At 39.1% G+C, this 15,455-nt stretch overlaps 1 protein-coding gene across 2 annotated transcripts; it reads right to left on the bottom strand.

Annotated features, from left to right (window-relative positions):
• Positions 1–4,171: 4,171 nt before the first annotated feature.
• LOC113281708 (26S proteasome non-ATPase regulatory subunit 11 homolog) lies at positions 4,172–6,605 on the bottom strand. Of its 2 annotated transcripts, XM_026530514.1 has the most exons (3): positions 6,468–6,598; positions 6,226–6,269; positions 4,172–5,735 (listed from the first exon to the last, which is right to left on the bottom strand). In XM_026530514.1, exon 3 carries the CDS (start codon positions 5,716–5,718, stop codon positions 4,450–4,452), a length of 1,269 nt encoding a protein of 422 aa, XP_026386299.1. In that variant the 5' UTR covers positions 5,719–5,735; positions 6,226–6,269; positions 6,468–6,598; the 3' UTR covers positions 4,172–4,449. The 2 variants fall into 2 exon arrangements, with proteins under 2 accessions (XP_026386299.1, XP_026386298.1); XM_026530513.1 differs by lacking the exon at positions 6,226–6,269 and having other exon boundaries at positions 6,468–6,605.
• Positions 6,606–15,455: the final 8,850 nt, after the last annotated feature.

Raw genomic sequence — 15,455 nt, 5'->3', positions numbered from 1 at the left:
GGGCTGGCGGTGAACATATGTGCACCTCCCTGATGGTCCTAGGCGCGATCTAAGCCATCCAAACACACTGGCTAAGTTGGATGGTTGTGATCGTTCTAAGACACTAGTGGAATTTCCGCGACCTTTAAATCATCACGGCAGCCATGCTTCGAGCAAACGTTCAATGCTCCATGGTTTTGTCGTGAGAAAACCGATCGGGTAGGGATAGAGTTGGCCCGCCAATGTGCGTGTTGGCGCCTCCTCCATCTTTCATGGTGCGATCTAAGCCGTCCAATCAGGCTAGTGAAGTTGGACGGTCACGATCGTTTTGGGACTGTCTTAAGCAGTCTTGCTCGTTCCAGCTTCTTCCAAAGCAGCGCGGCCACCCTACTTTAGGGCTAGCGTTTTGTCACGCTGGGAAGTAAAGTGTAATGTTCGACCAGCTAGGGAATAAATAGGCCCGCTGGTGGTCATCAAGGTGATAGCCTGCTCCTGTTAGGGTTCGTCTAGGCTGGTTAAATTATGCGGCTAACTTGCGTGGTCGTGATCGTTTCTGAGACTGACATGGACATTCCAGATTTTCTTTAGGGAATTAAACATGCTCTCTCGGGCTAATATAAGCGCACCGACACAGGGTTCTCTTGGTTAGAGAATGGTATGGCCTGCGGGTATTTCGTGCATACCTCACTATCGACACTTGGAGATTCATCTTACTTTGATGAGAGTAAACACTCAGTATTCATGCCGCACCAATAATGAGAGTCATGCTGAGAACAACACAGGAAATACAAGGCAACTCATGCATTAATTAATAATGCTATAAATTCACAGAATATTTGGGATTGTTGCTACATGCACCATTCTGAGTGAATTTTGTATATCCATTGAATTGCTTCAAATAAATAAAATGAGAGGATTTCTGCGTTCATCGTTTGTCAAATGGCCTTACCCTTTGCAAGATGTCGGCACATTAAATATGGTTTTACAATTTTAGCCCTGAACTAAAATCCACCGTCAATATTAAGTCCCCTGCCTAGTACGCAATGGTTGCACTATTGTGGGGTAGGCATTAGATGGTGAAAAATAAAGATAAAACTTATGAGACAAAGTTAGATGTTACCAGGAGAGATGGGTCGTCTTGTCCTTGGAGAATGTCACGTTCAAGAGGCGTCCAGGTGAGCGTTCCCCTAGCATGATGTCGGTTGGCCCCAGGTAGATTAGGCATATGGTTGGTTGGATTCTCAAACTATTCATGACGATGTCGTAATCCCCGACTCTGATGAGGACAAGCCCTATCATGAGTAATATCCTTGAAAGTCTGCTGAAGCAATTTCTGAAAAAGATGTTGAAGCAGCTCCCAAAGAGAACGGTGATGCAGCTTCCGGAAAGCGTGTTGAAGCGGCTTCTGAAGCGAACGTCGAAGCGGTTCCTGAAGTAGCAGCTTCTGGAGCAAACGTCGATGCGGATCCCGGAGAGAGCGTTGAAGCAGCTTCTGGAGCGAACGTCGACGCGGATCCCGGAGAGAGCGTTAAAGTAGCTTCTGGAGCGAACGTCGAGGAGGGTCCCGGTGAGAGCGTTGAAGTGGCTTCTTCTTCTGGAGCGAGCGTTGAAGTATCTTCTGAACCGAACGTCGAAGCGGCTTCTGGAGAGAGCATTGGAGCAGCTTCTGGAGCGAACGTCGAAGCGGGTCCCGGAGAGAGTGTTGAAGCAGCTTCTTCTTCTGGAGAGAGTGTTGAAGCGGCTTCTTCTTCTAGAGAGAGCGTTGAAGCATCTTGTGAAGCGAACTTCGAAGCGGCTTCTGGAGAGAGCGTTGAAGAAGCTTCTGGAGCGAACGTCGAAGCGGGTCCCGGAGAGAGTGTTGAAGCAACTTCTTCTTCTGGAGAGAGTATAGGTTGTGGACGTTGTACCATCTTGCAGTTGGGGAGGTGCTTCCTGGATCTCGTCTTCCTCTAGATTATGGGGTTGATCAAGAAATCGGGGACGAGGGCCTCGCTTTTCCTTGTATGGATCAGATCTAGTTTCCATAGATCATTTTCCATTAAAATTGGTAAACCTTCCCATCTTGATAGTGACCATGTTTATATCCTAACCTTGCAACTGAGTGGCCAACCTCCCGCTATGGTCGCCAAAATGTAGTTACTTAAAATATGAGAGAGACTAGAAGTGGGATTCTAGGGTTTCTGAAAGTGAGTTTCGGGAGGTTGAGCACGAACAGTCTTCGCCTAAACCATGCACAGTGGCCGTTTAAAGGCTGCTTCAGTCACAGGGAAGAGATTTAGGGTTGGTCTTAGGGAGGGAAGAAGATGAAGAGAGAGATCAGAGAATTCTAGGGTTTGAAGAAGAATTGCTCTGAGTGGTTATGAGAAAGTTATCGTAGCTTGGAGAAATGGATGACCTATTTATAGCTAAATTCTCTAATCTCAGGTCGGTGAAGATAAGGATTGCTTTCCGTGCCGTTCGGAACAATTCTCCCGTCTCTTCAGGAATAGGGATAAATAGGTTGAGTTTATCTCATTATTCCACCGCCTTTACTCTCTTATGCGGTGAGAAATAAGCCGTGTATTTTCCACACGTGTGGTAGACCGCCAGACCAAAACCCTAATTGTTATCCCCCATTTGTGTGAAGCTGAGTCAACCTTCGTGATGACATGTTGAGAGAGAGAAATATTCTCTTTAGCCGAGTTGGCCGAGATAGAGAGATATTCTCCGATTTGTAAGAATGACTAGGATGAGTCACGTGAAAAGGCATGAGATGCCTCAGAATTCGTGTGGAGAGGAGACTTTATTCCTACGTGGGGCTCGTGCCTACCATGGGGAATATGCGGCCTTATCTGAGATTTGCAAAGAGATTTGAGTCTCTCCGAGATTTTGCATATTTGAATCTCTCCGAGATTTTGTAGGGAGATTTGAATCTCTCTGAGATTTTATTGACGGGTTGGAATTTCTTTGTGGTCAGCTGGGACTTGTCTTGAAGAGAGAGAAAGGGCTTTTGTACGCCCGATTAATGTCTCTACGAGACTTTGGCTCACTTGTCTTTGACTAGTGTATCTTACATAGATGTGCTAGGAATCAACTGTGTGTCCATATGATGGGCCAACAAGACCAGTGTATCTCGAAGGGATGTTCCAGGAGTCTGTCGAAAGGGCCTGGAGGAAGAATAACCAGCGTATCTCACGGGGATGTCCTAGGAGTTATTCGGAAGCCTCAGTAAGTCGAGTCAGAGCCTATAGTAGACATGACCAGTGTATCTCGCGATGATGTACTAGGAATCAGTCATCGATCTCAAATAGGGTGAGTCGTGCTTACAGGAGATATGCATATCTCCGTTCTGTCATAAGTCCGCTGGGAACGTATTTACGCATCTACATAGCCTACATGACCAGCAACATCTCGTCGAGGATGTATACTAGGAATCATGGCATCACAATCAGCTGCGTCTCGCGAAGACATGCTGGAATTGTGGTTGTTCTGGTTCATAAGTCTACTGAGGACGTTTTACGCTCTACAGAACCTACATGACCAACAATATCTCGTCGAGGATGTGCACTAGGAGTCACGGCATCACGACCAGCAGTGTCTCGCGGGGACCTATACTAGAAGTCGTGGCTAAGAATGCCTTGAGGGCCAAGGGCTTAATCTCTCGTGAGAGTGGAATTTTGCCTATGATCTTGAAATGACACTTTTACCCTTTATCCGAATTTCACCATCTGCACTAGGTAAATGTGGATCTAGTGTTAGTAGAAGATGAAGCAAAAAAGATAGAGAGAATAAATGGGATAGTTGGGTCTTTATTGCGGAGACAACCGAGCAATTGAAGAAGAAGAGGCGAGAACAAAAAGATAGAGAGAATAAATGGGATAGTTAGGTCGTTATTGCCGAAACAACCGAGCAATTGACACTGAAACTTTTAGTTTAGGACTTGTTTCAGAAAGTAGTGGGACTTTTCAAGAACTTGGATAGTGAACGAAAGTTGTGAATGCAGTTTTCTTCATGATCATCATGGGATAGTTTTAATACATTCCTTGGCCGCCTTTGCAATAGATTTCCAAAATTCAGTCCCACGAAAGAAGTGATCTATATGTAGGACATCTTAATTCAATGAAGAACTTTGAGCTAAATCTAATACACCCCCACAAATTCATAAAGGAAAGAACAGGAGAGAATGAGACAATTAGCGAGAGATACTCACCCAAAAAAGCCGGTAAATCCCAAGGACATGCTACTTTTTTTCAAGTCATGATAATAGTGACATCAAATAACAATTATCATACTCAAACTTCAAGTGCAGAATATAAAATATGAAAGATTCAGAACTAACACCTTGCCAGCAAACAGCAACAAAAGCATGACCAGGCAAAAGTATGTGTTAACCCATCTCTTCTCTATCTACTATATTCATCTCTCTATGAAACATGAGAAGAGACTCAAAAGAACTGCACAAAGAAAAGCAGCAACTAGCCAAACCTACCTTTATGCCATAATCTTAGCAGACCTAGTGTAGAGACTATCTACGACCTTGCCGATGTTAGAGATTGTATCCAAAGTTGCAGGGAATATTGCATCTTGCTTGGCATCATCAAAGATGATGAGGCACCCTGCTCCTTGATCCAAAGTCCCTGCAAACTTCTTATCCAGTATCATCTGGGACAGCTTCTTCTCCACATGACTAACAGGCAATTCAATAAGATCAGCTATGTGTGCAATCTCAACATTCGAGAAAGGCTCAATCAATTTGCAGAGATTCTGCTCCAAGAGTGTGTCATACAAGGAAGACAGATGCCTGTGAACAATCGGGTCTTCTTCTAACTGAGCCTTATAATCTCGAAGGACAGCCTCAAAACTCTTCAAGGATCGCTTTGAATGAGCATCGGCAACAGCTTTTATGGCATCCAATTCAGGTCCTCCATACTGCAGGCCTGCTTTTGAAGAAATTATTCCTGAAACATCATCAGCCTGGCTGACCATGATCTTGCACAACAACATGTACTTAAGACAGAAGATAGCAAGATCATCCTCAAGAGCTTTGAAGGCTTCGAATGCTTCAAAGAAATAACTGTAACCAGTCTTGTAATCCTTTTCTTCTGCATGGAGAATCCCACTTTGCAAGTCTATGGTCCCTTGCTGTGCTGGAGGAACATAGATAGCATTTGCAGCTGTTCTTGCGGCTGTGAGTGCAGCTTTAGCCTTGGGTAGGTTTCGTAACGAGAAATGGAGCTTACTTTCGAGTAAATCTATGTCGACGAGAAGAAGTTTGTCGTCTAATCTCCTGACCTCCTTGATTAACCCAGAAAGAAGGCTCAAAACTTCAGAGTATTCCTTGCTTTCCATCAAAAGTGCTGCAAGCCTAGCCTCAACGCGCTGCCTCAGAAATGTACGCTTTTCAATACGGGTCCACTCCACCATCTCTTTGCAAAGAGATATCTGAAGATCAGTAGTTCCAGGAATCTTAGCCACTGTATCGATGATCCCTCGCACAATCTTTGCAGTTTTAGCTTTTGGGATTAAGGCAAAGAAAGGTATCAATAGGGTGAGAAGGCTTTGGAGATCCTCAGCCCTCTTCTCTAGTCTGAGAAGGTCACAAAGATTCGAAATGGCCTGTTCCTTAACACGCAGTGCTTCTGACGAACATGATGGATTCTCAAGTATACGGTAATAAAGAGGGATTGACTCAGATGGATCTTTCGCTTCTAGAGCCTTATCAATGGAATCCATTGTTGCTGGAAGGTACCCCGAAGACATGACTGGCAACTTGATACCTACAAACAAAAGATTTCATCAAGAAAAATTGAAAGAGATATATGTGTCTTAAGCATACAACTGATCTCACTATTCGCATGCTACCAAAACTCACGAATATCAGACTAGTGAAAATTCAGATTTTAATGATAGAGACTAATAATATTCAGGTATCTCAATTTAGACAAGCGAAATTCCTACTGATAAACAATGTGAAATTTAATGATGATATGCAATACTTCACAACTGCAATATTCAATGTACAACAACTCTCCAATGAAAAGTGCCTCCGGTGTCACATTTCGCATCATCCACTCAACGAAATCCCTTCTGCTGTCCCAAAGATAACTATCCTAAAAACTGCTGAACAAGGTCTGGTTACATCAGCCTAAAATAAGAACCAAACACCCCAAGGTCTGAAATATAAACTGCTTATATTCTTAATCCTCTCAACTAACAAAACCATAAAAAAAAAATCAAAACAACTAAGGACTCAGACCAGTAAATTACCACAGAAAATCAAATTTCTCCAGCAAAGCAAAGACTACCCACACCTAAACCCCCAAAAAAAAAACCCATTAGAACAAAAAACAACCGTATAACCAACCCAAACAGGATACATGAATTTCAATATTACAAATAGAACAAAGAAGAAATACTGAACCCTAATTATAACTCTAAAGAAAAAAAATTGAAATATAAAACCCTAACTACCAGAAACATGTACAAGCACCAGTTGAAAGATCACTTACAGAGAATGAAGAATTTCGACCAAAACCCTAGCTTTGGGTCTCAAATTTCGGGGATTTAGAAGAGCACAGCACACCAGGAGAAGGCAAAAAGAAAAAGGCGAGAGAAATACTTGTTTTAAGCTCACTTGGTTCTAGCCTTTTGCTGCCCCAACAAGTTGATGTCTTTATCTTTAACCACCGTCGGAAGTTATGATCTAAGCTCACGTGGCATTCAGAGGTGGTTTCTATTTTATTTTTTCGTGTGAGACCCACGCCTTCTAAAAGAGTTTTTCTTTGTTGTTACTGGGACCTGGAATATACACTAACATTAGGGTAAAAAAAACTTTCATCCGTCCCAAATTAGATAAGCTAGTTGTACTTTGCATAATTCTGAGGTCGGTTCCTATGGGGATGGCTAACCCATCCATTTGCCATGCCAGCTGGTCTGGCAAACTTGCCGCGCCACTATGGGAAAAAGATAAGCGATTGAGTAGCGGTCGAGACTACACCGCTAGCGGTCTCATTTCGATCGCCCGGCCTAGTTTACACCGTTAGCGATTCAAACTCGGTCGTCTTTGGTCGGTGCTCTACCGCCTATAAATACCACAATTCCCTTCAGTTTTCATTCACAAAAAAAAGTTTCTTTCATTCTCTAGAAAGCATACCAGAGCGATTTTTTACTTAAAAACGAGTAGTTCCAAAACAAATAGACAAAAGAAAAGAAAAAGGAAAGAAAAAGGAAAATTTGTTGCAGATAGTAATATCGTATGGGTTCAGGATAAACAACAAGAGTTCGCTAATATTAGGCAACTAGTTGGACCTGGTGTATTATCTGCGCATTTATGCAACCATCCCGAGCGAGTTATGTTACCTAAAATAAGAGGTGAGCGGTCTGAGCTAACCGAAGTGTTTGGGTTACTCCCCGAAGCGCTTCAAGAATCCTTGAGAAGATATCCTTGACAGCGTTTATATTTCATGAAAGGCAAAAAACACATGACTCAAGTTGTGAGAGTTATTTGTGAACGTTGGTGGAACACTGCAAATACGTTTCTTTTCAAGGATTTCGAGTGTGGTAAGTTCTATTTTTCCATTCAATAGTTTAATTTTTAGTTCAGAAACAAATTTTAATTTTTAGAGATTCAATTTTTTAGTTTGATACAAATTTTAGTTCCACATACGAACTTTAATTTTATGACCATGTTGTTTTTAGGGTTCACACCGTTAGATTTGTATATGTTGACTGGAATAAAAAGTAAGGGTGAAACAGTACAATTTAACCAATTAAAGTGGAAATCATAAGGAAGATGGAAACAATTACTTCCCTTGTACTCAAATGATACTGAAGGAAAGCCATAATCCAGACAGTTACACTCATTTTGAATTAAGAGTGTCTGGGTTGAAGGCTTTTTTGAGCCGTTACCATGCCAAGGCGATATACAGAGCTGAAGATTATCCCGAGCTTGAACGTATTTTTGTATTATGGATGTTAGGTCAAGTTTTTTTCTCCAATGGTAGCTCAGTGACATTAATTGGTTTTCTGGACTCTTTAGAAGATTTAACTAAAGCGCCAAATTATGATTGGGGTTATGCAATTTTAGTTGAGTTATACATAAGTCTCGGTGATTGCTCATGTAAGAAGACAGATAGCTTTAATGGATTTTGGGTCGTATTGGAGGTAAGAACCACAATCCCTTTTTATTTATTAGATTTATTATCGTGTTGTCAATTTAGTGGTGAATATACTAACACATCAATTTTCGTCAATGTTATTTTTCAGTATTGGTGATATACTTACTTTAAGGTCGGCGAACCTGATCTTCACGATACATGATTAATTTTTCCAATCGTATACAAGTACAAAGCCGATAATTGGATTGGTCAGATTAATGATGGTCAAAATATCGTTGTTGTTCAGAGGATGCAACAACTGTGCAGAACTAGTATCAACATTATGCTAATGTCGTATACAGAAATTGACGAGTTCCATGAACCAACAGCACAAGCCATGCAACAGTTAAGCCTTAGGCGACTTGTGTTTTACAGTCCAATTAGTGTTCAGAGTATTTGGTACTACGGAGAAAGACATATGTTTTAGCTACAAGGAAGAAGGGTAAAAGCAATCAACCCGTTTCCAACTTCAATAATGTCACATGATGATTGGATAAAGTTGATAAATAATGGACAACCTTGGGAAGAAGCTGAAAATTTGATCCAAATTCCAGAAGATGATTATGATTACTTCATCTGGTTTCAAAAGGTATGCAAGTTAAATATTGTTGTTCATCCACAAAACTTAGGTAGTGTTGACTTCCAATAATTGGCAATTTTCCACTTACAGATCTTCCATCCCAACCTCCACCACCGACGGGCGAAGCATATACGTATCCTAGCAGTCAAATGGGGACGTCAAATATGCCTCCAATATCTTGGGAAGTCCAGACTTTATCACCAAGTGGAGATGTTGTTACAGTTCCACTTACTAGTGAAGGTCTGCAGCAGAGCTATCCATACTATGGTGTGGTGGCATCACCAGAAGAGTATCAGAACCAGTTGAACAATTTTTTACTTTTTATCAATCAATTCCAGAATTTTCACTTGAGGCAGATGCAGATACAGAGGGAAAATATGAGTTATGAATTGCCTGAGATTCCGTTAGGGTCAAGTTCTCAAATGCCCGGTGATAGAAGTGCAAGAAGTCGTGGAAGTGGAAGTCGTGGAGGTTGTAGAAGTCGTCATGACACTCCAACTATGGTGGAAGAGACTCAGCTACCAACAACAGCAAGAACAACACCAGCAGCAAACGTGATGGAGATGGATTTCCAGTCTCCTATTGGTTTCATTCCCCAAGGTCATGTACTTACTCCTGGTGGTGGTCACGTAAATATGGATGCATTTAGGCAATCCGTAATGTATACCCCAAATTCAGCATTTCATCGATTTCAAGCACCTCCAATTCAACCATCTTCGGTACCATATCAAGGTTATGAATCACCTGATTCTATTCAACCACCATCTTAGAGTCCAAATAATGAGTTTTCACAAGATCAAACAGGCTTAGGGGAATATATATTTGGTAATCGTTAGTTTAATAGATAAATGTTAGTTTGATAGATAAATGTTAATCGTTAATTCATTTAAAGTTTTATATTTAAGTCAAAATTGAGAACTTAAAATTGATACATTAGATTAAATTTGGGAAACACTTTTAAGATTTCATAACAACTTGCATATCGGAATTGCTTTACGTTGTCACGGAGACACTTTGCATGACATCTTTGATCAATCTCCAGCAGGGTTTCACCACTTCTCGTGTTTCGAGCCTCTTCCCTCATCATACCAATATACTTGTTAACATTCTTAGAAATTATGAAGGACCGATCACTCAACACAATCGAATCACGATTGTTGAGGTTCGTTGTTTCTTCTTCAAATTTCAGTAAAACGCGTTCCCAAAACGGAATAAGCCGTAATGTACCATCAACGATTGGATGATTAGTGAAGAGAACATAATTCCTGCAGATGCATTCATCTTCTAACGTGCTAAATTTGTGTTGTTGTGCAACTCTCCAACTATTTTCTCTTCTTATTTCATTTTGCACACTAGCTCGAAGTTCAACTCTTTGATTTTCGCCCGCATGTTGCTCTTCTATGAATAGAGCCATAGACATGTTTTGAGCCATTGAAAAATCTAAGAAAATAGGAAGAAGGTATGAGTTAAAATGGAAGAGTAATTTGGTATTTATAGGGGGGAGATTTATGGACGTTGGATCAGATTCTACGTAGCGGTGTAGACTAGACCGGATGGTTCTATAAAAGTCGTTGACGGAGTACAAAACACCGATGGTGTAGTCTTGACCGAGCGGTAGAAACTTGACCTGGCCTAGCTAAGTGGAAAATTTGCCACTTAGACAGGCTAACTTGCCAGCTCCATAGTGGGTGCAAAAATGGCAAACTCTCAAGTTTGACAGAGATTACTAAAACCTCAAAGATCAATAAGAACAAGATCCGGATACACAAACTATCAGGTAAAATATAGTTTTACCGGGCTTCATGAAGTCGTAAGTGAAGTCTTCAAAGTTGTAACCTAGATACAATTATGAAGAACTTAGGTCATAGAGGAAAACTCTAGCTTAACAACTAGGACATAAAAATGCCACGGATTTGAAATCTTGTACCAAAAGTCTCTCTATTAATACATTTTCAAGACTCTAGGAAGATGTGAATTCAAGCTAAGATTGTTTGGAATTCAAGCAAACACTTTTTTCAGTTTAGATAAAGTTCTTCTTATGAATTCATGTAAGCATATGATATGTCTACTATTAGAGCACTGCTCGGTCGAACTCGCAAGCGTTGCTATCTCAAGCTTGTTGTCAAGTTTAGTTGCCAAAACTATAAGTCTTGATTTCTAGTCTACTTATAGCTAAGTCTCGGATTAGGATACAAAGTGTACTTGAGCATAGACTTCATGGCGTTCATCGATTGAAGACGAAAAACTACTAAGGGGAGCTTGTGGAACTTCATCAACAAAAGGAATGTGGAGACTTGAACTCATCTATCACTCAAAAGTCTATCTACTTTATCTCCTATTTGAGACAAAAGTCGTATAACTATATAGACTTCAATTATACATATTTGATATTTAGAGCTGAGTTTAACTCGCTCACATATTTCTGAAAATACGTGTTTGTAGGATCCAAATATCGCACAACAGTAAGAGTTTGCGAAATTATAGAGAGAGTTTGCGAGAATGTAGCAGAGCCTGCGAAATTGTAATGAGAGCCTGAGAGAACGTAGCACGGGATCCGAAAATGGGGGAATATGAGTTGTACTCCACTACACATGAGCTGTCATCCACTATGTAATATCCTATATAAAGAGAAAGACAAGAGAGAGAAGGGGGAATAATCAGAAAAGGATACACATTTTAGGATGAGAGAGAGAGACACAATTAGAGAGATAGAAAACATAATTTGTATTATTATTATCTTCTTCTTCTTCCTTCTTCAACCAAGAGCTCCACATACTCATTAATGGAGTCTCAATTGTAATTCATATGTAATTACAAACAATCATAGTGAAGATCCCTAACCCCGTGGATGTAGATCATATTGATCGAACCACGTAAATCTTGTGTCTTATTTTCTATTTTCATTATTTTTATCTTTATTTTCATATCAAATAAGTTTACATCTAGAAATTATAGTCATGATAATACAAGGGGTGTGTTGTGGGATTTCCTGCAACTACATTTTTGGCGCTAGAAACAGGGACAAATACTTATTATTCTCATTCAAGGACAAATACTTCTTATATTTCGAGGATTGAGTACTTCTTATACTTCTTCAAGGATACTTCATACTTCGCATACTTCAAGGGTTGATACTTCTTATTTACTTCGCAACGCTCCGGAACTTCATAAAAGAATAGAGGCAAGTATGTACTTTTCAAGACCAATATTCTTTCGCTCGTTCCTCCAACAACTACAACAAAGTGGATTTTTTCTTAAAGATCGCTCTTCAAGCAATATTCAAGGAAAAAGAGGCAAGATGTAGGATCCAAATATCGCACAACAGTAAGAGTTTGCGAAATTATAGAGAGAGTTTGCGAGAATGTAGCAGAGCCTGCGAAATTTTAATGAGAGACTGGGAGAACGTAGCACGGGATCCGAAAATGGGGGAATATGAGCTGTACTCCACTACACATGAGCTGTCATCCACTATGTAATATCCTATATAAAGAGAAAGACAAGAGAGAGAAGGGGGAATAATCAGAAAAGGATACATATTTTAGGATGAGAGAGAGACACACAATTAGAGAGAGAGAAAACAGAATTTGTATTATTATTATCTTCTTCTTCTTCCTTCTTCAACCAAGAGCTCCACATACTCATTAATGGAGTCTCAATTGTAATTCATATGTAATTACAAACAATCATAGTGAAGATCCCTAACCCCGTGGATGTAGATCATATGGATCGAACCACGTAAATCTTGTGTCTTATTTTCTATTTTCATTATTTTTATATTTATTTTCATATCAAATAAGTTTAGATCTAGAAATTATAGTCATGATAATACAAGGGGTGTGTTGTGGGATTTCCTGCAACTACATAATGGCGCTAGAAACAAGGAGCGAGTAAAGGATTTATCCTTCCTGTAACTTGTTGATTCAAGAAATTTTCATGAAGATTAGCTACTGTTCATATTTTTCTAGATCTACAAAATTGAGGTTCAAAAATGGAAATTTTATGGAAGAAATCACACTTTCAGGGAATAAACATCATCAACAATTCAAAGAAATGAAAAGAGTGAGAGAAAAAATTAGTTGTTGTGGTGAAATTTAAGGAGAAAATGGAAGTTTTAGTGGAATATTTTCATGTTCAGGAGAAGAAGGAAATGTGAAAGAAGTTAAGGAAGGACAAAGAATAGATAGAGGCAGATGCTGCAATTTCTATCACAAACAGAAATTCGCACAGATGGTTTGAGCTGGAGCGAGTAAGCGATAGGTCACGGGTTCGAATTTCGCAGAGACACATATTTTTCATTTTCTTCTCATTTGCATGGGAGAATAAGAGAAAAACATTGTGCGTTTATTTCGCAAAGAGATTCTTGAACAGTTGGTCAAGAGAACAATATGTACGTTCGTGGTCGCAAGTTCGAACTTCCTTGCGAGCATAGTTTTCTTCTTTTTACAGATAGCGAAAAAATGAATAATTTCGCAATATTGTTTCATTAGTTCGCAAACAAGAGGTAGCACAATTGGTCAAGCTTCGCTAGAGTGAGTTGTAAGACTCGAGTTCGAATCCCTCATCAAGCTTAATTTTTCGCACATTTTTGAAATCCTAAAGGCGAAGAAATGGAATAAAGTACAACATTCTGTGTTTCTTTCGCAAGCAACAAGTAGCGCAGATGGTCAGAGAAGAAGTATGCAAACTAGAGGACATGGGTTCGATTCTCCCTGCGACCAAATAATTTTTGCTTCGCAAATATTCATTTCGCATAGTTGATATTTGATTACTTCGCACAATCTTTGATTATTTCGCAAGAGAGGGTTAGCACAGTTGGTCAGGAGGCATGAATGCAAGCAGCAGGTCGCGGGATCAATTCTTGCATCTCGCAAGTTTATTTTTATTATGCGAAATTTATACAGAATTGCCTCTTACACAGTTGCACAGTTGGTATGGTGTGAGAAAATCCAAGAAGCAGATCAAGGGTTCAAGTCTCACTTCTCACACTTCTTTTTGCTGTGCGAAATTCATACATTTCAAGGCATTTATTCACTTCTTTGACAACAACAGCGACTCACATGAAAGATAAGTACCACTTCCTTGAACATTCTACTTTATACTAAGAACGAATAAAAATATTTTTGATTTGATTTATAAAAAGCGATTCAATCGCACGATTACAAAGATTTCAAGATCTCAAAAATTATAAAGATTACTAAGATTTCAAGATTACAAAGACTTCAAAATTACAAAGATTGCGAGATTTCAAAATTACAGAAAACTGAGAAAATTCAATTTATATATTTCTCTAGAATATTTCTTTTGCAGAGAATAAAAAGATTTTTGATTTTAATTACAAAACGCGATAGAATCACAGAATTACAAAGATTTCACAACTACAAAGATTTCAGAGTTACCATGTATTAGAATTTCTCTTGAATATTTAGTTTGATTCAAATGATATGATATTATGAGAATGAAAGAATGAATAAAAAAGATGACAGAAATGAAAAGATGAATGAGAGAATAAAGAAACGCAAACATTTTGCAGAAACAAAGAGACGCGAAAATTTCGCAGAAACGCGAATAAAATTTCGCAGATCGGTAATGTGGTTTATAGATAGTGGTAAAAGTGATTCGATTCTCAGACTTGCGAAGGATAAAATATAGACTTAAATTCTAAAACTAAAATAGAAAACTCACTAATAATTAAAGCAAACACTGACAAAGTTGATATCAATATTAAAAGACAACTGAGGCTAAGATTCCACTATTTTTTCAAGTTCAAAGTGATTTAATCCAATCTTTATATTTATGCAATTTTCTCATTCAATTTGATTCTAAAACATTGCAACAAGTAGATTTTCAAAAGCAATAATTGTAAATATCAAGTATGAAGGATCAAAAGTCTGTAAACTAAGCATACTTCATCAAAATAGATCACAATCACTCAAGTAAAAATCATATTCAATTATAGCTCAAGGCAAATAATCATAATCATAATTGCAATAAATATATGAAATAGAATATACCACTTCTTGTTGGAAAAATATCTTCCTCTATCGCCTCAACAATGGGGTTTAGCTCCTCATATTAATCACTTGATCAAGATACATGTTTGTTGCTCAAAAGTTGATTAAATAGAAGAGAAGGTATGAAGCAGCGTGTTTGTAACAGTTGTAATTGTTACAAAACGCACTGTTACAGAAAGCAGTGTTACAAAGAAATACTAACAGTAATAGTTGTTGGCAAATTGTTACAGTTTGAAAGAAAAGGTGACGGTTCTCTGTTCTTCTTCTTCCTCTCGACTGCAACTCGGCTATTCTTCTCTGTGAATTTTTCTTAGCTCTGTTCTGTTTCTAAACTTCCCCAAAGTATGCGTAACCATTCTATGACCTGCAACCAACCTATATATAGGAAACATACCCAAAAATAACTCGATTTAATCCCTCTCTTTCCTTCACAGCAAGTCTCAGATATTTCCTTTTCTGAATCTTCTCTACGCATCTTACAAATTAAATCTGACGTCCAAGAATCTCCCAATGATGGCATTAAATATACAGAAGATCTTCTACCCTTATCTGCACGTAATCCCCATGTATAGAACCAAGAAAATTCCCGATAATAATGCTCCTCCTCTGTTTCGTAAAATCCAAGAATTCATCCCTATTCCTTCGTATTTGATAAACATACATCCCCTGTTATGCTCTAAGAAGTCCATCCCAACGCGAATATGCAGTTGAATCACTCCAAATCAGATCCGTAAAATCTCACAAGTCCCG

Source organism: Papaver somniferum, chromosome 5 (assembly GCF_003573695.1).
Source record: "Papaver somniferum cultivar HN1 chromosome 5, ASM357369v1, whole genome shotgun sequence".
NCBI classification, from domain to species: domain Eukaryota; kingdom Viridiplantae; phylum Streptophyta; class Magnoliopsida; order Ranunculales; family Papaveraceae; genus Papaver; species Papaver somniferum.
The sequence above is the reverse complement of the archived record's forward strand: the minus strand, read 5'-3'. Positions and strand labels throughout refer to the sequence as shown.

Excerpts from the sequence above, each read along its gene's own strand:
- LOC113281708 (XM_026530513.1), bottom strand. The coding sequence starts at position 5,718 with ATGTCTTCGGGGTACCTTCCAGCAACAATGGATTCCATTGATAAGGCT.